This window comes from Rhopilema esculentum, chromosome 1, assembly GCF_057945365.1.
Source record: "Rhopilema esculentum isolate cy_ngs chromosome 1, ASM5794536v1, whole genome shotgun sequence".
NCBI classification, from domain to species: domain Eukaryota; kingdom Metazoa; phylum Cnidaria; class Scyphozoa; order Rhizostomeae; family Rhizostomatidae; genus Rhopilema; species Rhopilema esculentum.
Genome location: NC_142815.1, coordinates 3,306,218 through 3,329,449, shown reverse-complemented (window position 1 = coordinate 3,329,449; position 23,232 = coordinate 3,306,218). Strand labels below are relative to the sequence as shown.

Below are 23,232 nucleotides of genomic sequence, written 5' to 3'. Positions count from 1 at the left end.
GTGTTTTTATTATTATAATCTAGTGTATATTAATGAAAATAATAATAGCAGGAAAATTAACTCTAAAAATTGGCTTTGAAAAAAACCGTGAGTTTGTGCCATACGAAAGCCATTCGTCTGACACTCTCCCCGAGTATAAAACGTCAGAACATAGATCAAAATACTACGCTAGGGGATATATATATGTATATACCCAGTTGTGGATCAAAATATTTGCTTTTTTCAAAGCCATGTTTAAATTTTGTACCTAGAAAATCTCCTTTTCGAAGCAGTTACCCTGCAACTGGGTACAAAACGCTTGTTGCTACGTATAAGCAAAGCATTGTTTTGAGTAAATATAGTCCTTTGGTTTCAGAAATATTTCTTGGTTTTTTTTAGAATTTTGGCGGCTTTATTTGTAGCCAGATTAGACTTTTCCATCTTGGGTTTTTGGTAAAAAATTTGGATAATCTCATGGAAATAACATCTGCAGAAAGAAAGAGTGTACACTCATTTGCAGTTTGCTCTTTGGTATCGGAAACGAATGCATCATTGTCTAATGCATAAACTGGATAAGGAGTACATATGTTATGAAACGGTGTGCTCACTCAGAAGAGAAGTTAGGGAGATTGGTTAAGAAATCTTCCCTGATAGACAACTGATTACAGTTTGGTGCTTTATTGTTAATAATGACAAATGGTATTGAATTTTGCTTTATCTTTGATTAGATAGAAAAACGTAAAAATTAGACATGCTTTATTTCAGAGGGCCCAGGATTCACTCTAGTTGCTATTTGAAGTGACGTCACTAGTACCCGGTCTCAGTGATTTGCCGCGAAACTCTCGGTAGCTGATAGACAAGGAACGCAAATAAAAAGAGACAGTTTCACTTCGTGGTATTGTTTTCTTGGAAAGGACAATTTCAGTTGAATATTTTCTACTCGTGACGTGTTTGTGGTGGAAATATTTTACAATACTTTACTTTTAATTGTTATTTCTACTTTCATACTTTTACACTCTATTTTTACAAATATCTTAGCAGAACCATACAAGTAGACTAAAGGTGATCAAAGAAAGCTTGTAGGGTAAGGATTGGGGGCATGAAAGCACACAAAATTGAATGCGAGGGAATGGGGAATAGTTCACCGAGAAAATTTATAATAAATTAAAGGCCTACCGTTAAAATTGTAAGCAATTTCTTGTCACGGAAGGGGGCAGATATGCAAAAGAACAAAAGCCCAACACTAACTTGTGCATCTCAGGCCCCTTGCATTTATGGGTAAAATGAACAGGGACAAAAGGTTCCTCGCCATTTTATATCAATAAGACTCGCGTGATTAAAATAAACCTTTTAGAAATCAGTAATAGCTTGGAAATAGGTAACTCAAATGACTAAATGGGTCAAGATTTTCCTGCTATCAAAAATATTGAAACAATCATTCTGTGATCGATAAACAAACATCGGGTTACAGCTGACGTAATATGTTACTTCGCAAGGTGACGAGTTTATAAATATGGATGTTTTTAAAGATCGGCGTTGTTGATTAACATAATGCCAAGTGTTCTGTGTAAGTGAGTCGAAGTTTCACAAATCTACAATACTTGACAAAAGTCTTTGGAACACCCAGCCATAAGATAAAGAAATACCCCCCCTCCCCCCAAAACAATGTTGGTTGAAAAGCCTGGCTGATAAAGAAACATTAGATGAATTTTAAGCTTTGGAACTGTTATTATTCAACATTGTTTGAAGGGGGAGAGGGGGTATTGCTTCTGAATTTATGCGAAAATTTAGCTTAATGTACCAAGACCTTTTGGCAAGCATTGTATGTTGCATAGATCGAAGAATATTCCGGGATCTAATCATGATTATTATGATGAAATAGTTCAGGCTTTCCAGTCAATACACTTGCCTGTGCCTCATCTCAAAGGGTAACCCACTCTTGCGAATAGCGTGCGAGATTCACATTAAAACAAAAAGATTTTCAGGGACTTTTTGATGAAACAATCTGATTTCCATCCAAGGTGTACGATATTTGCATGGACTGATTTGCCCCTCGCTTCATTATGTTAACAAACGTGTATACAAATGGTATTGATGTTAAGTCATTAAAAGCAATGAGATGGTTCGGAAGGGAAGAAATATTTTCCATTTAAACATATGAAACATTAAATAAAAGCTTTGTGGGTCTTGTGAAAAGAACTGCTTCTAGAGAGATCAAAATATTGGATTTTTTCGTCTATAATACTGCATTAATTACTTTTAATAACTTTTAATAAAACTAGCCTTACCTTTAGAGGGATTAACAGTTGCAGGAGGAGGCAATCATGAAAAATTATGCCTTCTATTGTGGAGTACCTAAAAAGGGTATTTTGGTGTTCTTGAATATTGTTACAAAAAATTTCTTACTTTTAGAGGGTTAAGGGCTTTTTGAAAACTAATTTTTCATCAAAGGAATGTTTGAGGGGGGTTTGGGTTTTTTTTGAAATTTTCAAACAGTTGGTTGAAAAGTTATGAATTCGTCGGGGCGTGTTGGAAGTTTGGCGTTTTTCGCCCTGTTTTTATGGAGATAGGCAATTAGGGGGTTGCGCAGAAATGGGGTTTTTACAACAACAGAGGTTATACTTTAGAATGGTGCGTTCTATGGGGGTTTTAGGGGGTATTTGATTGACAAGGGGGTTCGTGGCTTGCTATCAATGAGTTGAGGCTTTCTTGATATCTTCTAAAGCCTCTTCGATTTGATATGTGCATAAATTAATACGAGATAACTAAGTGGTATCTAAAATCCGGGGGTGATTAAATAAATTATAAAGAAGCTCGCACCCCCGTCAAAAATCACTCTGTGATATCTATACAAGTATGGACTGCTTTGAGATATTGTAATAACATCAATGGTCTTTTTGTAGTTATGACAACCCTCCAATTACAATGTCTTTATCGTTTAACGGGTCATTAGGCCCATCAACGGAGTCGTCATATCCAGTAGCTATGCACATCCCACATCCACAATGCTTCCCTGTGTATCCGCGACCATCGATATTCTGCGACAGACTCCCATTGTCCTCCATCATTACATGTTCAAAAGGTTTTATTTCACTACAGCGCCGATCATATACAATCGAACCCTCGAGGTATGCGCTATTGTTAACGGTATATTGCAACGGCGTTACGTCATTCGCATCGATAACAAGCGAACTTTCATGTGCGAATTTACGCGATATGTTTGATAAAACACTGCCATTTTGTCCACTATACATGTTATACTCCCGGGTAGGCCTTCGAAACCATGCTGCTTGGTAAATCTCGTTTCCAGAATAGCCTCGTCCATATGTTCCGTATACGTTATTGTCATCGCTATAGATATATCCCGCTAAACCATCATAATAATCATAACAATCCATTCCGTTGCAAACTTCGGATCCTAACCGTGAAACAGTTCCATCATACATGTAAGCATGGCCTGCTCCTACGCAGTTTCCATTCATGCAACCCTCAAGACTCTCGGTATAAGCACTTTCTCTGCTAGCTGAATCAGTGTCCGAAGTTGTCCCTAAATATCTGTGTGAATTCGGACGCAAGTACATAGATCTTATATCAGCATTTGGCATATCATAACAATGGGAATCGACAAATGGAGAGACCAACTCAGAACCAGTACAGGTGCCAGAGTCACTACCATTACTCCGACAGGAGCCTTCGTATCTCAACGACCCACTGCCCTCCTTACGACACTCGTTCCAGTCTACTGGACCTTTGTACGACATTTCACATGTTCCACAATTCAATCCGTCTCCTGACAGTTGCTTCACAACATGGGGGGCAAATCTGTTATCTGATCTATTTACAAAAGAGGCCAGCCTCTCTTCAGGTATATGATCCCCATCCACGTGTTCAGTTCTAAATGTCTGTCTTTGCCTATGTTTCCTTTTAGCTCGCGATTGTCTGCGACTTTTTCCACCTTGCTTGAGATCATAACATCTGCTTTTGATTTCGCCATAATGCCTCGAATCTTCAACACAATTCCTTGCTCTGCAACTTTCCAGACGATCCGTGTCTTTTCTCCTACCCGAGGTGTCAAATTTGTCTTTTGTTGACGTTCTCGAGTACAAATCCTTTTGATTGCATTCCGGCCATTCACAGTCGCATTCCTTCTCGAATTTATCCTTCTCTTTACATCTGTTCTCTAAAATGACCTTTGCCAGGACACCCGTTTTAGTCTCCAAACATTTACTATTCAGATCAAACATCCTTTTCTTATCGCTTTCCTTGCTCCATCGTTTATTTCCTTGGTAAAAATAACTCCCATTAGGGACATCTGCATTCCCATTATCAAAATTCCGTTCTGAATTCTCTTCAAAATCGGCAATCGAATTTTCGATCTCCTCCCTGGTCCCGCAAATTGATCCCCGCATGTCCCTTTCACTTTGACAGACACGCAACAAATCGTCATGATCCTGCGCAAGGTCATTCTTTTTCTGGCGCGAATACCGTACTTTACCACTTCGTTCCTCTATATGCAGCTTCGAACAGCTATCCTTCCCAGAATGCAAACTTCCACTGATGACGTCATCACTATAATGGCTATCGCGTATTCTAATCCCGTGGCAACCAGCTGCAGGTCCATGACAATCATCACAACCATCGTATAAAGACAATCGTTTTGCATAGTCTCCAGAACTAACTGACGATTTATTACAATTTTTACCTTGATATCCATGACATTTATCGAGCATAATATCACTGTTATTCGCCACTTTCTCAAGACCATCTCCACCTGGCCTAGCAACAATAAACTTCGCCGACTCGTTTTGCGAAACTTCTTTGCCTTTAACGGAATTACTGCCGTTCGATTTGTTGAGACTTAGTTTTAAACGTTTAATCCTTTTGTTTTCGGCGACCTTTTCTGTAAACAGGCCAGTTTCCTTGCCATCATTGTCTCTTAACTCCCTTCTCGTGTTTCTAGCTCGTCTGACTCTAAAATGATAGCAAAGGAACGACAAGAGCGAGAGCGGTAGCATTGCCGAAATTGCGATTGGCAACAAAACAGTCAGCAAATCATTACGCGATTTCGCGTTATCCTCAGATCTTTCCACTTCATTTGACAACAAAACTTGTTTACTCGAACTCTCTGCTATTTTCTTTATCAAAATATTGGCATCGTTCTCCGAAACAACTTTCCAAGATAGCGTATATCCCCTAACTTTCAATCGATCTATCGAGCTCGTAATTCCGGTTAGCCGCACAGACATTTCCAGCCGACTGTTATTCGAAAGAACATCGCCGAAATTTTCCTTTCCACAGCTCGTAACCACCTGGGATTTTCCATCTTTCGACGTCGGAATTTGTCGAAACCCAGCAGCTGTTAGTTTTTCCAGATAATTTTTGTGAATTCCAGATAAGCGGACATAATCTACACACTGACCTTTGTCTTTAACCTTGAGCGAAAACTCCTCGAAATTAATTTTAATACGGTACGACGGATCGGTGTAAAATAAAAACCGACAACGGAAATTTGTTCGCGGATATCCAAGTGGATAATTTGGGCTCGTGATAATGCCAGCAGTTTTTTTACTCTTCGGGTTAATAAAAATCATCTTTTTTGGATTTTTACAGCCAATTTCATCCGTGCCATCCCGACAATCCGCATTACAATCGCAACGAAGTTTACGATCAATGCACTGAAGGTCCTTACGACAGCGAAACCGGCCTTTGCATTCGATTTCGCCAGTTCGAATCTCACGCGAACATTCGCCTGCTTTGCGAGTGTCCGGATACCATCGTCCGCTGATTCCGCATATACTCCACATCGAACCTTTAGTGTGTCTATACCCAACCCTGCATATGAAATGAACCCTTTGGTAGGCCTGAAATCCGTTGAAATTAAACTCGTCCAAATAACTTTGTGCAGATAAAACTGCGTGGTCCGGAGGCACTGGATAAGGGCAGCCGGTTTCGTAGTTTTGCTGTCCGGAAACCACAACAAGGGTGAAGAGAAATTGCACTATCCGAACAAAGATCAACTTGTCAACGAGAAAAACCATTGCTTCGAGTTACATTTTAAAAAGACTGAAACCTTCACGAATAAATATTGTCTGTGTGAAGATATGGTGCAAATCGTTTGTGAATATTCAATACAATACAATTCTATACAGAGAAAATGCATACGATTGTTACTTTGAGCATGTGTAGATATGTCGTTCTTATCCAATTAACATCAAGACATGCTCCGCCTTCCATTAAAAAAAACGAAAGCTTGTAGTTTAAACATTCAACAAAAGTTAATATCGCTGAACAGAGATGAACTTGACCAGGTCTTTGTCTGTAAAACTAAATTCCGCTTAAATTTCCAAGTAGCTAACACCTCCATTCATTGATCTTTTAGGGGCTGAGAAAACCAACAAAATAAACCTTAAAAATTCCAATAATTTCGCACAAATGACTTCGCTAATAGCTGAAACAAGATTCGCAGCAGCTGGTGTTTCGTTAAGCCACCAAACTCGAAATAGCGATAATCAGAAAATACAAACTGTGTTTGAAACCAATACACCGTTTAGGAAGTCTTTACGAATTCTGTTTGAAACCTTTGCACTGGCGTAAGAATCCTCCACAATGCAATTTGAAACCTTTGCGTTGCTGCATGTATGACTATGCCAAGAGGAGTACTTTAACTAACGAAATCGAGCAAAAATTGCTTCGTAATTCTCGAAACATGAAAATAAATCCCAAAACTTTGCCTAAATGCTTTAGATACACGCCACTTCGAGATCAGACAACTGGATTTGACATCCAGCCACTTTGGTTGTTCTTTGTTATGACTTAACGACGAAAGGCAAATATTTCTGAATTTCAAAAAGGAAGTGATGAAGGGCCCTCGAACTATTGAATTCGGTCAAGACGGTTGAAGCTAATGGCTCTCTAATGACAGAATGAGCCTAGTGTTCAGATATCAGCCTGCACCACTTAAACAGGGGGGCGTATCAATCATGTATCATAAAAGGATACACATTTGTAATGGTTGACCAAAAACGGGGGACAATAACCTGTATCAATGTTATGGGCCGACTAGGCAAAGCAAAATAAGCTAAATTGGTGGAAATATCAAGTTATTTTATATTTCACCCCGGAATTTCAGTGGTCTTTCTAAGCTCAAAATGCCATTAGGACGTCATGTTCAATTACGATTCAGTACAGCACTACAATAGTACGAGTGGCTGTTTTAAGAACTTCTTAGAGTTCAGTATAATTCACTCTTGTAATGCAGATTTCCCCCGGAAATTCAAATCTATTTGGTCACCATTTGCTAAGACCCGTACTGCCCCCTCCCTGTGGATCAAAGTAATGGATTCGACATCTAACTTAGCTTGTGGATTAAAAGGACACTTTTCCACAATCACTACAATTTGGCTCTTGAAAGGGCTTATGGTTTCGGTTCAGCTCAATAAAAATACCTATAAACATGATGTAACAATATTAATATCAGATCACGTGGTACTAACTACCAACATAAACCAAAACAACACCTGTTCGAATCTTGCATATGACGACATCAAAAGTCGAAACAATGTGCTGCTAGAAGTCAGTCGTTATATATAATGCAACATTAAAAGTCCTTTACGATGTGACATTTGAAGCCTAAACACTGTAAAATTTGAAGCCTTTACAATGCGACATTAGAAGCCTTAACAATGTAAAATTTGAACCCTTTGCAATGCGACATAGGAAGCTTTTACGATGCAACATAAGAAGGGTTTACAATGCGACATAGGAAGCCTTTGCAATGCGACATTCGAGGCCTTTGCAATGCGACATTCGAAGCCTTTGCAATGCGACATTCGAAGCCTTTGCATTGCGACTTTCAAAGCCCTTGCAAGAAGCCTTTGCAGTGCCGACCGCCACCTTTAACTATGGCACGTTACAAATTACATTGTAATTGCACATGTGGGTAGAGAAATGGGTAGTGTAAAGTGGCAAGTGGAGAATTATTTGAAAACGACCGGATGATTTTGCCGAAAAAAAGACAAAGCATGGTCATTACCAAAGTGTTAATTTGTATCAAGAAGTGATAATATCCCTTTGAAATGATAGCCTTACCATTGCGAGCAAGAGTAGTCATTTGAAACAACGAAATCACAGCAACAATGTTATGACAGTATATATTTTCACCTAGTAGTATAAATGAGTAACGTATTTAGGGCATTTGGAGGTGTTGGAACACGCATAGGGGTGGGGACTGTTGAGTTGCTTTTGGCATTAGAAACTTGAGGCCCCGCCCCATTAAAACTATTTATAGCTCATTCGATCCGTCATATGTCCATTTACTGTACCTGATAATGACTAAGATCGAGGGCATGTCACTACATGAACAATTTTGCGCTTGTCACAGAATAGCTTTGTTTACGAGAAAAATACCAAAACACATAAAAAATCTTTATCTTCATTAAGATCTCATAGGTTTGAGGAAAAGACAGTGTCTAAGAAATCTAGCGAGTGCCTTGTTTTGCACAAAGAATGAGTACATATTTGTCTAGGTGTTTGACGCCTTGACTTTTTACTGTGAGAAGAAGCTCTTTACAACCTATCTGTTGGAGTCAGCTACTGCGATTCTCTAATTCCGGCAGGCGGAGAAAATTAATTGCGAAGGCGGGTCTTGGGAGAATTTTGTGGCCAGCCACCACTTGAACCAGCGTTTTGTTCATGCGAGAGATATGGAGTTACTGTATGAAAGGAAACCTGTGTGAACAGACATTTTCCATCGGTATGAAACCGCCTTAATGGGTATGAAACCGCTTTAAAGGATATGAAACCGCTTTAATGGATATGAAACCGCTTTAATGGATATGAGACCGCTTTAATGGATATGAAACCGCTTTAATGGGTAAAGGGTAAATTTTGCGATATGAAATTAAGATAAATATAGTTTTTGTGTACTAGGAGTTCCAAAGTAGCAGGCATCTGCCGGGAGGGATACATGAACTTGGGAGGGATAAGGGTGCATTTGGAGCCAGGAGTGTTTAGCGAATCAAATTATAGGGTTCGTTGGAGTTTATAATGGGGTTTGCTGTCGAGATGGAAACATATAATTAGCGATATAAAATTAAGATAAAAAGTTTTTGTGCATTGTAAAAGAGATGGGTTGCTAAGCTGTTGGCATCTACCGAGAGAACCTTTGTGCATGAATTGGAAAAATATGTTTGTTAGTTATGGGTGTAGCCTGCGTGCAGACTCGACTATGGGAAATTTATGTCTGCACGCAGGCTAGTTATGGGGTTACTAGGGTGCATTAGAAAGTAAATTACCCACCAGAAATTTAAGTATCAATCTATATATTGAAAATTCTTTTACATGGAAATGAAGATCTGCCCTTGGAAGCTAACAAGCAAATTTTAAATTTCACAATAAAGTGTCTTTTTGAAACCAAACGATTCCATTAAAATTTACTTCTTAAAGGTCATAGTATTTGAAATTACAAACGTTTTTTTTTCATCTCTTTGTTATGGCCCAGGGCTAGAAAGGGTTGATGCTCCAGGGGTAGAAAGAGTTGATGCTTCAGGGGTAGAAAGAGTCGATGCTCCCCGAGGTATCATCTTTTGTAATGTATGTTAAGTAGCGTGTAGTTAAGGTATTACAGTAACATGTTATGTAATTTTTTGGAATGTATAAAAATATTTTTAGGGTTCGGGGGGGGGGGGGCAATAACCTGGATCAATATTATGGGCCGACTAGGCAAAGCAAAATATGCTAAATTGGTGGAAATATTAAGTTATTTTATATTTCACCCCGGAATTTCAGTGGCAATATGTAATCGTGTTTACAGTTGCGACGAAGATATAAAATTGCGATGGAAAAGGAAAAGATGATTTGTACAATATTTTCCTATTGTAATTCTGATATTGTTTTCTGAATATTTTCACACCAGTGCAGTTTCTACCCCCGTCTCGAAAATGTGGTATTCCATGTCAGTCTAAGAATGGTTACCTAAAATGACGTCATATGCGATTGGAGGGACCCGGATGCGTGAAGGCTAAGGAATGCTATGATAAAAGACTAGGCTTGGCTCGTTATTAAAATATAAATGGCATTTGAAGATCCGATGTAGAGAGATTAATTTATTTTTATTGAAAAAAGTATCCTTGAAAAGGCGCCTCATTGTTAGGCTGGTGAAAACCTTTTGTCTATGAATCAAGTTTGTGAACATAAAGTCACGAGTGCCTTAACAAAAGGTGTGTCACATGACGTCATAGGGCATGTGTCAGAGGACAAGTCATAGAACACAATTCAAAGGAGAGATCAAAATAGCAAATGACAAAGAAAAGATCGATTTCAAGGTCTTGACTAAGAATTTCAAGGAAAGATGATTAAGAAGGGAAATGGAAATTCACCCTTTTAATTTAAGACCAATGTTTTTTATTGAACAAAGTTTTCACTTTCAACCGAGGGGCAGATCACTCTAAGAAAATCTCGTACATTTTTTGTGAAAATCCTATAGTTTTATCCGAACACCCCCCAAAATCCTTTAGTTTTAGGCAAAATTTCGTACGCAATTTGCAAAAGTGAAACACCCCTCGCTTTCAACAGTTGACTAATTGAAAGGTTAATTCAACTGAAAGGCTGACTAATCTTAAATGTTGGCCTATGGCCTATGGGTTCCGAAAGAATGCTTGGGGCATGTCACTCCACAAAAGTTGTCGAATGTCATTCCATAAAATCCTCTTACTTTCGAGAAAGATTATTCAAAAATCCAAATTCAGATGTCCTAAAAATATATTTTTGACGTCATCATTTTAGAACTCCATGGTCTTTGCCCTTTAGTAACCTTACTTCTTGCGAGAGGCGAATCACTCAAAGAAAATCTCTTACACCTTTTCTAAAAATCCTATAGTTTTATCTGAAAATCCCCAGAAATCCTTTTGTTTTAGGCAAAATCTCGTACGCTATTTGCAAGAGTGAATTGCCCCTCGACTTCTTGATGCTTTTCCAGACTTTGATGCTTGATGCATTGCCATTTCTTTGTATTAATTATTACGACTATAGAGCTCTGTATATTCTTTTGAAAAATACTATAATTTTTTCTAGCTTCGATATTTTAAGACATATTCGTTTTGTGCCTGATCATATTCCTAAAGTTTTCTTACTTTTCAGATAGAGTTTTAGGGGAACATCGCCAATTCTTGAAAAAACCGAGGGGCAATTCACTCTTGAAAATAGCGTACGAGATTTTCCCTTAAACAAAAGGATTTTTGGGGATTTTCAGATAGAACAATAAGATTTTCACAAAAGATGTACGAGATTTTCTTGGAGTGATTTGCCCCTCGAGCAAAACAACGCTTTTTGAAAAACAAGATATGTCATTCCTGCGATTCCCTGTTATGGACATAGCAAAAACAAAAAACGCTGAAAAAAGGAGACACAAATATGCGAGCTGGGGCTGGGCAATATTCTTATGAAATCTTTGAAACTAGGATGATTGTGCGCGTGAATATTTTTATAAACAATATTCTCATAAAGAAAGAGTGAAGCGAATGACCTTATCCTGCCACTATGCTCAACATAAAAGAAGCTCAAATTCGATACTCGAACTGACCAGGTCAAAAATCACAGTAACACAAATATCAACCTTACATTGTAAACAGATAATTTGTCAAATTGCCATAATTATAATCACATTTTTACTTTCGCTAATGGTAATTACATTTCCAAGGGTCGTTAGAAACAAGAACAAACAGTTTCCTGCAATGGGTTGGCCCATCTTGGCTAAGAGTTTCCGAGAACCTGGTTAATTGCCCAATGAATTAAACATAACGATTATTTATCAAAGAGAAATATCTTTATTAGTGCCAAATATTGAAAAGTCTAGCAGTTTGGCATAATTAGACAACGCAAATTGTTGGAAAGTGACTTAATAGCCCAAGGAAGTAAACAACTTTCGTATATTGTAAATGACAGGCCATCTAATGGGAGTTAACTGGGGGAAAAACTTCCTTAAGAATGGGGGCAGTACCCTCATGTCAGACTGTAAAGTTTGGTTTCGCGTTCCCCCGCGCAATAATTTTCATCCTTCATTCCGCCCGCGCATTATTAAGAATCTGCCGTAAGTTCCGCGCACAATATTTGTTTATCCATCATGTTCCTCGCGAATATCCGACATTGAAACTTCAGAGCTCTGATAACATGAAAAAAACAAAGAATACAAGACTACTTCCAAAGCCTTTGCTACAAACTCCGCGCATGATTTCTCACGAAACGTTCGCTATCCGCAAATTTGATTATCTACAAAGCAATGGCGGTACCGCGGGGAAACTGTGGGACACATCTCCTAATTCTAAGCAGGAACGATCTTGAATTTCGGCGTTTAATAGGGGATGGCGTTTATCAGAGGGCGGCGTTTAATGAAAAGTGTGTCAAATGAAAAATGACAAGAAAGATGCGAAGAAAAAAGATAAACAGACTTTAAACAATGTTTACTTTTCCCAAAAACACGAAATAATGATTGTGTGAAAATTTTTTAAAGTTAACAAGAGGTATGTTCACATTATGGAAACATCAAGGAATTTGTCTCCTGCCTCCTTCAGAGCTCTCGTCTGTGACATTAAAATTTTCATAGCTTTGGAATAGTATGCATATAAACTATTTGCTATTTCTTGTTTTATATAAATATAAATATCAATATAAATTAATCTTTACTTTTTCTTTTTTTAACTTAATAGCTGATAGGGTTTCTGTGTAAAAATATGATGAAATAAATAAATAAAAAAATAAATAATGTTTGATCTGTTTATTAATGAACGCCACTTCTCAAGATGCGGCGTTAACAAGAGGGTGGCGTTTATTACAAATTGCTGATTGAAAGAACGGCGTTTAATAGAAGGGCGGCGTTAATTTGCGGCAATAAGGTAGTGCGTATTGCAACAAAATTACAAGAATTTTCAATTATTTTCAGCTGAAGTTGCAGTCACATAACAACGGCAGAGAACATTGCACGCGAAAACAAATGACATTTATCCAAAGCGCAAGTCTGCCAGCCATCAAAACTGAAGCAGATTTTGATAATACTACAAAAGAAGCCTCAAAATGTTGGCCAGTGGGAGGAGCCTGTGTCCCTGCGACAAATTGACATATTTGTAAAGACATTCCCTCTTTTGTTAAAGTTGAATCGAGTCTGCCAGTTCTCTCATTCCAACTATGAATTTTTGCAATTGAATTTTAAATGCGTGTGGCAATAGATTTAAAAATTTCTTTCCACAATACATTTCATTAACCGAGTCGCCAAGTCGATATAGCAAAAGTAAATTTTTGCATAACTGCCAAAAGCGAAATGATTTAAAGAAGAGCCAATCATTAACGACTATTGGCGATATCTTGCTACTTGCTACCTGCACTTGCTACTTGCAAACTTTAAATACCATCATCAGGCCCCCTGTTTCATTTTCCCGTTTTTAAATATTCAGGCACGGTAGCCCCTTCAACCTGATCCAATTGCTTCTCAGGGGGCATGCTAAAAAGTATTCTTACACAGTCGCTTCTTTAAACACCATACTTCCATCACCTCGTCAATATCTGCAAGTAACTTGCCCAAGGCAACACTTTCACAGTCCAAGAGATCGCGGACCTGACACTGTACTGTTTTCAAGAAAACATACTTAAGAAAACAATTGGACACTAGAAGGGGAAAATCAACAAACCAACTGAATCGTCTAGTACCCGTGCCCCCTATGAACCCATAGAGGTAGGATACATAGGGGCCGCAACATTCATCGCATTTCAGGGTTCAATTTGGCAATACTATCTCAATGAAGCAAAAAGATTCAGACAGTTTCCGCACCCCCCCCCCCTCCCCCTAAATGCTTTGCATCCACTTCGCCCATGCCAGAGACCAATTGGCGTTTTAGGAATTTTCCGTATGCAACTGGACCCTTTCCTTGACGGCGCACTGGATACCAGTGTCTCCGCGATTTGGTCTCAAAAAATACAACCTTCTGGTTCCTCGCAATCACATAGATGTAAAATCATTGACTTCTTAGGCTCTGTTACCACGCAGTTTAGGGCACCTTAGCTCAATAGGGCCCTATACCCGATCAAAAGGGGCCCCAAAGGCACCCATATTTTTCAAACTTTGCTCAATTTCACATTGTTTTCAAACTCTAAAAGGTCTCAAACTGAGGCACATATAAAGCATCACTCTTACACCTTTTTATTGTGTTTGACATACACTAGACCCTTGAATGGGACCTTCTTGCAGTTCGTGAATAGGGGTCCGTCTCAGTTTTTCCAAAGAGTCCGGAGTGCCTCCGTTACGCCACTGCTGTTGCCCACGATAACTTGATGGAGACGTTAATACCTCATGTGTGTTCTTCCAGTGCGCACTGGGGTATAACACTCTCCTCAGATACACAGTTTTAAAAGAACCAGTAAATTGAAGTTCAGGCTGGCTGTTCTTAATTTTTTTAGAAAATCTGGGCCTGGATTGTTTTTAATTTGTTCTGAAGTGAGTGAGACATCCTTTATTTGGTACAAATTTGAAAATTCATCGAAAAAGCATCCCGAGATTGCAAAAGACTTCTCGCTTTCGAGATAAGACATTATTCAAAATTGCATTTTCCAGTTGGTCAGCCTCAGCTTATTCCAACTTTATCAAACTTTTCTTTCCAAATCGATTGAAAATTTATACCTAAGTTTTGAGTCCACTACTCAAAATATGAAATTATTGATCACTTAATTACACGAAATATAAATTTGCAGGGTACACAAAATAATCATGGAAAAATTGTCCTTACAGTTTTCCAAGAAGTGCTGAATCAGGAGCTGATTCTTGGACTAGAGATTGTACTTGCTTAAAGCATGGATGTTTGGCGTCTTTCATCAACATGAACAGAACTGACTCGCTGGTTGTGATAAACGCACCACATTGCTTCATTCTCTACAAAGAAAAGGTCAAATGTCAAATACAGTGAAGTCCCGATATCTCGAACATTTGCTAAGTCGAACTGACATTGCATTCCTCTTGCCCAATACATTCTTTTTACTTAATTTTTTCGAAAATCTGAGGCTGGATTGTTCTTAATTTGTTCTTAAATTAAGAGGGTGTAAGCAATGCGATTGCTAGCTTTTCCGCTCTAGGAAGGTGTTCAGGCCTCATTTACCAACTAAGTGAGCGGGACAACCTTTATTGGAAAAGGGCCAACTGGAAAATGTAATTTGGAATAGTGTCTTACCTCAAAAGCGAAGAGTTTTTGCAAATTTTTGCCGACAAGTTTGAATATTCACCGAAAAAGCACCCAAACATGGCTAAAACTCCTCGTTTTTTAGATAAAACGTTGTTCAAAATTGCATTTTGCAGATGCTCAGCCTCAGCTTGTTCTTAATTTCTTCTTAACTTTTGACCAATTTTGAGGCTCGTGTTCTTATAAAAATGCTCTTTTAAAAAGGAGTGCACATTAATTTTAAAATCCGCCCATAACTCGAAAACTTGCTATCTCGAACCATTTGATTGGACCCTTAAGAGGTTAGAGCTATTGGGAGTGTACTATAAATTGTCCTGAGAATATTTCTATTTATGTAAAGGATATATGTAATTCTAGAATATATGTAAAGGACGGCTTTTACCAGGGAATGATTTTACCAGGGAAGGTTTTTACCGGGGACTGTTTTTCAGCGGGGTATTTTTTTACCGGGGACGGTTTATACCGGGGAGGGTTTTTACCGGGGAATGATTTTACCGGGGAATACTTTTACCGGGGAATGTTTTTACCAGGGAAGGTTTTTACCGGGGACGGTTTATACCGGGGAGGGTTTTTACCGGGGAATATTTTTACCGGGGAATGTTTATACCGGTGACGGTTTTTACTGGGGACGGTTTTTACCGGGGAGAGTTTTTACCGGGTTTAATGGACAGGGGTGTCTGATATCGAAATAACGAAGCAGTACTGCAATTTGAGCGAGAAAGTGAGATCATTTTTACACTTATAATCAGAAAACCATTGTTTTTACCATTGCTTGAACTTTAGACCAAAGGAGGGTGATTACTCACAATTTGATCATGAAGGCGTGGCTTCGATTAAGAGCTTAAAGGTCAGAGGTCAAACCGGGGCATAAGGTCACCTTAACGTGGGAGGAGCTTTCAATGTGAAGATAAAAAAAGATAAACCATTGTGAATAAGAATAGTGCTTTTGAAAACCTTATTCAGAATTCTGAACTCTCGAATGTTGTAACTTCGACAGTCATGAGGTTTTTAGAGACAAAAGTGTTAAAAAAACTTTTGAAGATGCCCATCATACTCTATGAACACAAAAAAAGTTTCACACACTGCTTGGGTAAGGTAGCCTGCGTGCAGACTCGGAAATTCAAAACAGGAGAGAAATTAGAGTCTGCGCAAGGTTGACATTAAAATTTTATTCTAGGCACTAGAACAACAACTCCATTAGTGTGCAATGTTTTTCTGTAATTTTAGTTGTTCAAAAGCACAAACAGACCTATTCTATTATCCCGATACCATTCATTTATACTTCTGCTCGAAGGCGCCACTTTGAAAACTGAAAAAAAACAATTGAAATTCTCCCAACCAATCAAAATCGGTTCCTTGATTTTGAGGAACCTGTGAAAAAGAAAATCGGCTCGGCTTCGCAGACTCTACTTTTTCTCCTATTTTCAATTTTGTCGACAGAGTCTGCACGCAGGCTAGGGTAGGGAGGGGCACAAGTGATTTACTGGCGCTAGAAAGTGAGCTGGGAAATCAACCTTTTTCGCAGCATGATGTTCTGAAATTACAAACTTTTACGTAGGCTCGTGAGCTCTAACGAACCGAAATTGTGGTCTCTTGGAATTCCCCTAGTGTAAAGCTCAACTAACTCGCGCTATTACGAGCACCACATATTACGAGCTTCGCGCTATTACGAACTGAAAGTCTAGTACCTTTGATACACCCAGCATAAAACACCCGTACTTCTCAATGAAGAGCAGTCACATCCACCATGGACCTCCCCCTTTCTCAAATGTAAAAACAGGCCTTAGAGTGATGCTCTTTAAGGTCATGTGGTCCAAAAAACCATTTGAAAAATATAATGTTGTGACGTCATCGTTGATTGACCTCCCCCTCTTTCAGAAGCAAACAGAAACTGTAGGATCTGGACAACACCCAGGAAGAAAATTTCATTGTAAAAACGGTACGTTTTTTGCCATTTAGGGGTGTTTCGTCGGCAAATATAGGATGGCTCACCCACTTTGTCGGTAAATGGGATCGGGGCATCCTCTAGTGTACAATAGATAGCAACGGCCCTGGATAAGCATAGCTTGTCAGTGTCTTATAACCAAGTTATTGCTCGGGAGATGAATCATGCCCGTCTTCCAGACATGCATTAGCCACCGTTTCAGGGTCATTGCACATGCGCATCAGCACTTGAAGCCCTGGCGGGAAGTTGTGTTGTTTCAAACAGAAAAGCTGTGCGAATACTGTTATTAATGCGCATGTGCTATGAACCTGCGACACTGATTGGTTTAAGACGGTACTATTTCGAAACAAAGGACTGAAGGTTTCGTCTCCCGAACAAGTTTGTAAGCTTTGTAGCAGCAAATAAAAAAGTGAAGAAATTGATTGACTTCCCCCTCTTTCAAATGCAAACAGAAACTAGATGTTTAAAAACTTCCAAAAGGCTGTGTCATTCAACAAATAGTCTGGAATGTAGCAATGTTTGACTTACCTCAAAAGCAAACATCCGATCGACAAGTGTCCTTGAAGAGCAGCTATCAGCTACAACATGAACTTCATAGTTCTTTTCAAGCAGATCAAGACAGGTTTGCTGAATACAAACATGAGTCTAGAACAAAAATCAAAATATGAGTGGATTCTGTTCTATTGAAGTCTGAAAGTGTTGGCTTTCTACCCAAGGTACGTGCATGGATGTACATCGGCTTACCGTTAAGACTGGAAGGGTCATTGAAAATGACATTTAACAATAAAGACAATGCTGTTCCTACTCATTTTGGTAACTTTCCCAACCAGCTAATGAAAACTTATGGTGCTGCACTCAAATCCCTAAACACTCCAACATCTTCACACTCCCATCCATTCCAACTCTAACCCCTTCAAACCCCCTCACACTGTAACCCCTTCACACCCCGATCCATTCAAACTCACATCCTTCCGCACTCCGTTCTCTTCATCTTCGAATCCCTCTACACTCCCTTCTCTTCACATTCCACTCCCTCCACATTCCCATCTTGAAAAATGTTTTAACATACACTCAGCAGTTCCTACCTTTGTCCTGTCTGGTGACTTTTCCAGCAAAGGAAAGATTTCTCCAATTTGGGGACTTCTCCAACCAACCCCACCACCAGCTCTACCCCTACCCCACCACAATCTAAGAATATCCTTGCTTGTCAAGAAAACGAGAATTGATGTACGTTGCACTCACACACTGGGTATGGGGAATGCTAGCGGCAGAAGGGGAAGCATGGGGGCAAGGGAGCCTAAACCACTGGTATAATACTTAGCCTTGCCTCTGCAGCACCCTATCTGGCAACCTCAATGATAACCGGATGTCATGCAAATCTATTAACATTTGCTGGTAATTCTTAACTTTTTGCCTTCTTACTTGAAACGATTGATGATTAATAAACTTCAGAATAGAACATAGGGTTATAGAGCAACAGAGAACAACCCCTCGCCAGTCAGAAACTGGTTTAATTACATCTTTATGACACCGTACCTCAATTCCAAACAGAACAATTGTCTTAACTTCAGGCAATGTCTTCAAATGCTCCTCCACCTCCGGTATCATCATTGAGAAGACGGTCTTTGGAAACACCTTGGCATTACTGACATCAATTTCACTGACTGTACTGCCAAGTCCCTTTGGGTACTAGAAAAATATGACAAAAAAAGTCAACTTCACTGAGGGTACCTTGAATCCAAATTCAAGCATAGCTTCAGTGATACCTTGAATCCTCTGTGACCAGTAAATGATGGTATTGGGGATATGAAACACTTCTTGCTGCCCAGCAATGCTTATGATACAGATCTTCTCGACAGTGTAAGGGCTATATTGCAACCCAATGGATTAACAAACCTTTACTGCAAAAAATACTTTATGGTTACAAAAATGGCGGCATGTTTCGGATTATTGGTAAAGCCCGATCGTCGTTCCACCTAGCAGTTTTAGAATCTATCTACATAAGCACGAAAAACCGCTACTGTGTAAACAAAAGGAGTTCGTTTTCACCTTAGGACTCCATTGGTAACGTTCTCAATAGGTAAGCGGCACTGATTGGTCAACCTATACAGTCATGTGCTCGTGTTTCTGATTGGCCTATTTCGATCCACAACTGGGTATATATATTTCCTAGTGTAGAGTTTTCGGTCTATGTTCTGACGTTTTAAACTCTGAAGAGTGTCAGACGAAAAGCTTTAGTTTACTAAATGTTTGCTTTTTCAAAGCCATTTTAAAAATTATCTGTGAATTCAAAGACAAAAATTCTTGAGGCAATATTAAAATATATTCAGACCTCTACAAGGTTCCAATAAGTAGTTTTACAAATCTTCTCTCCTTTGTAACTTGTCTATCATTATTTTTTATTTGTTTTGTCAATGTAATTTTTTGCATAACTTAATCATTTTAAGTGTTATTTATATGAGTAATCTGTAATATGTAATTTGTACTATTTAATGTAATTCAAATTTTAAGTAAACATGTTTAATGTAATAGTCACAGGGTTGCTATGTCCTTCCATGCTCCTTGAGGCATTGTCTTGTAGTTTGTTTATTTTGTAAAATTTTTATGATATTATAAAAAAATTTACTGATGTGCTGCCAAGTCATTTTGGGTACTAGAGAAATATGACACAAAGTATGAGGAATTTTCAAGACAGCATTTGGGTACTCCCTTCTGCATGGCAAATAACATTGAACAAAAATAAACAGGCCTGCAATAAACGAGCAGTGCATATTCTACAATTTCTGAAGATATTAACAAAGGCATGGAAACTAAAACATTCAGTTCACTGAACAAATATATCAATCAGTTCTATAATCCTCCACAGCTTTAGTGCTTATGATTCAATAAATGTTTTGATTCCTGCCTGTAAACTTCTTGCATTGCCATACGTAACGAAAAATTTCTTCCTAGGCTCCAAATCTTTGTTACAGCTTGCTTTAATCTAGTCATGTTAATTTTTATAGTAAAAAAGCAGGTCCTCTTTCATGTACTTTTTTTCCCAAAGCATCTTCACTTTATCAACCTCTCATTCAATTTATCTGATCTTTTAATAGTTGCATCTCTACATAAATGTTGTATCCTTTCCCCTTATCAAATTTTTCAATTCCTTGTTCGAAATCTTTACAAGGTCACGTGTTTTAACAGTATTCAAAGCAAGCAAATGTGAACGCATCCAAATGGTATCACTTACCTGTTCTGTGGCAATCATGGGTATCTTCAAAATGCCAGCTGCTTGCATCTAAAACAAAGCAGGTCCAAATTTCTCAATCAGCAACACATACAAATAATGTGATTCACGGCTTTTACAAGCAAAGTGTCAGTAAAAATGTGATTAAAATCTATTCTAGGACTTTTATATTTTGACAAAAAGGCACTTGAAAAAATGTACTGGGAAGGAAAGGCCATGGTAGGAGTCTGTTCAGCCGACTCCAATGAAATGCTTTTGTTGAAAGTTTAAAAAATGTAGAGAATAAGGAACACTGCAAGGCACATAAAACAAGCAACAATGAACACTTGGAAATTAAAGATTGCTAATATTTCCCCTCAGCATTTGGGACTTCACCAGAGCGAAAGTGAAGAGCGTCTTTTTATTTTGCAAATTGGCAGAGATGCAGCCGAGTTCTGGCTGATGAAAGAGCTGAGTTTTGGCTGAGCTGAGTTCTTACAGATTACAGCTGTTTTTGTTTGCTTCATAAGCTGTTGCATATCTGAGGAAAAACATGCTGTTGCATATCTGAGCAAATTTGTAACTTATTTGCCTCTGTTATAACCACAATGAGAAGATAAATAACTTTAAAAATGTTCAAAATGCAGAAAGTTTTGATTAAAGTTTGTCTGATGACAGAGAGTCAGCAGAATTATTTAACAGGAGTTAGGATAGTTTGGGTTTGGTTCCTATTCTTTCATAGCCCAAGACAGAAATAGAAAGTGAGTCCAGATTTATTGACATGAATGTAAGATCCTTTGGTGTTTGCTAAATTTTGCACAGTCTGCTAAATTTTGTGCTAAACTAATACTGCTGTTTTCCATCTCTATTGCATTTCATAAGAAGCCTTTTTCCAATTCAAAGGTGACTTAATATTTTACCACTGTAACTTGGTAAAAAAGTCTAGGTTGCAAGTGAAGTTGACTTTAGCAATGTTCAGAACCTCACACTGAACATTGCAGATACAGTCAGCTTTGCTCATAGGCACTCCACTTAAGCCATAATTCTTGTATCAGTCACATAAAATCAAGACCTGAATATTGAAAACAGCCCTTTTTACAATCACGCTTTTTTACAAATTTTAAGCAACATTTGGTGTGACTATATCCAACACTACAGTCTGTAGCAGTGGCGGAGTATTCCCCCCCCCCCCCCCACTTTTTCAGAAAGTTGATCCTAGAGATTCTTTTCAACCTGATGAGGGGGGAGGGGGGGTATGTATGTTATCTATCGTCAAATTTAAATAACACTTCTTGAGAGACAAGAGGTGTTTCCTCCGGAAGAAAATGTTTCTGAAAAAGGAAAAGAAAATGAAGTGGTCCCATACACACCTTTTTGTCCCCCCACTTATCCCAGGCTGGAGCTGCCACAGTGCACTGGTCTGCAGAGTCTGGCAAATGCATGTGCGAGGTCAGTAAATTTGAAAATGCACTCTGAGTTTGCTACACTAAATGGGTAAAATCAAGCTTGAAATGTTGTACACAAGCAAGATCTTGTCAAGAGAACTGTCATACTCTGCAGACTGGTCATGCAAAGAACCAGACGCAGAATTAAGATACTCACACAAGTCTTTCACACAACTTATTCTGCACACTTACACGCGTTTTAGTTGCCTCTGTACACACTAAATCTTGTTAAGAATTGCCATGCTCTGCAGACTAGGACCAGAGTCATGGCAGCTCAAATAAACACAGGAAAACTTTGCAGTAATTCAAAACCGAGGTTTTAACCTGGACTTTGGTCACTTTAAAACACAGTGATGCAAACACTTACCAGCCTGTTCGCTACTTTTGCAATCTCAGGGAAATATCTGATTGTCGGCCTGAACTTTTCTTGCATATCGCAAAGAAAAAATGCAGTGGAATCAGCTGCCATTTTTCCAATCCTTCTTGCGACGGCCATTTTGAAAAGTGGAGAAATTCGATAGCCTCGGATCGGGTGCATAACGAAGGCTGGCTGCATCGCAGCGTGATTTTCAACGATGCAGTTTGAAAATACTATAGCCTTTTATTTAAAAATAAAATGATTATCGGATAAATGAATTAAGCCTATACAAATTTTATTGTCTGCTCCTTTTTCAAATCAATTTTTCTTTCTGGTGCAATATCATTGGAACTACAATCCTGGGCAAAATCGTCGCAACAAAATGTAAATTTTCTACTTTACGTTGCCCCTGTAAATTCGAATCCCCGCTCCCCATCCCGAATCAATGTTGGATTAGTAATTCTATCAGTTATGCAACAAAAACATGTACCGTATATCCTCGAATTGGCCCCCTCGAAAAAGCCACCCCCCCTCGAATAAGCCCCCATCCAAAAAAATCAAAAGAGATAAGCCCCAAGGGGGCTAATTCGATAATTTATGGTATTCAAAATTAAATCGAGGGAGGGGGAGGTTATTTTTCAAAGAGAAGAGACAACATCAACACCATTAAAGAGTCTCGACTATATTTGCAGGGATTGTAGGTACAATGGCCTTTAAAAGGTTTTTGGGGGCGTGCTCTCTTTATGTTTATCAGTGTAACTTTAACCACGTTGATGAAATGCAAGATCGATTGTTTTAGCAAAAAGCTTTTCACGTCAACATCTTCTTGACACATTAACAAATATTTTTTCCATTTAAAATTTTGTCTTAGGTTTGGGTATTTTTCCTCAACACTTAATTTTTAACATGAACTAATAAAAAATAACTTTTAAAAGCAAAATGAGTTTGACAAAGACCTCATTTTCTAAAATTTTAGTGCTAAACTATTTGTTACAAACCTTTATCAACCATTTGAACAATACAGTAAGGCCCTGCAAATAAGAAACCTGTTTTTCATTTAGCAAAAGAAGCTTCTTAAAAAC

At 38.5% G+C, this 23,232-nt stretch overlaps 2 protein-coding genes across 2 annotated transcripts; both read right to left on the bottom strand.

Moving 5' to 3' along the window:
- Positions 1-862: 862 nt before the first annotated feature.
- LOC148960645 (uncharacterized) lies at positions 863-14,430 on the bottom strand. Its single transcript, XM_089115126.1, has one exon. It carries the CDS (start codon positions 6,015-6,017, stop codon positions 2,883-2,885), a length of 3,135 nt encoding a protein of 1,044 aa, XP_088971252.1. The 5' UTR covers positions 6,018-14,430; the 3' UTR covers positions 863-2,882.
- Positions 14,431-14,567: 137 nt separating this feature from the next.
- LOC135690438 (isochorismatase domain-containing protein 2) lies at positions 14,568-22,321 on the bottom strand. The gene is made up of 5 exons (XM_065208000.2): positions 22,160-22,321; positions 20,372-20,419; positions 18,676-18,828; positions 17,668-17,784; positions 14,568-14,890 (listed from the first exon to the last, which is right to left on the bottom strand). Exons 1-5 carry the CDS (start codon positions 22,286-22,288, stop codon positions 14,744-14,746), a joined length of 594 nt encoding a protein of 197 aa, XP_065064072.1. The 5' UTR covers positions 22,289-22,321; the 3' UTR covers positions 14,568-14,743.
- Between the last annotated feature and the right edge of the window lie 911 nt (positions 22,322-23,232).

What these genes read in the sequence shown, in the direction of transcription:
- LOC148960645 (XM_089115126.1), bottom strand. Translation starts at nt 6,017, where the DNA reads ATGGTTTTTCTCGTTGACAAGTTGATCTTTGTTCGGATAGTGCAATTT.
- LOC135690438 (XM_065208000.2), bottom strand. Translation starts at nt 22,288, where the DNA reads ATGGCCGTCGCAAGAAGGATTGGAAAAATGGCAGCTGATTCCACTGCA. An exon ending in CAAAAGTAGCGAACAGGCTG is followed by an intron (nt 20,420 to 22,159) that starts GTAAGTGTTTGC and finishes GCTTTGTTTTAG; the next exon opens with ATGCAAGCAGCTGGCATTTT. An exon ending in TTGTTCTGTTTGGAATTGAG is followed by an intron (nt 17,785 to 18,675) that starts GTACGGTGTCAT and finishes TTTTTGTTCTAG; the next exon opens with ACTCATGTTTGTATTCAGCA.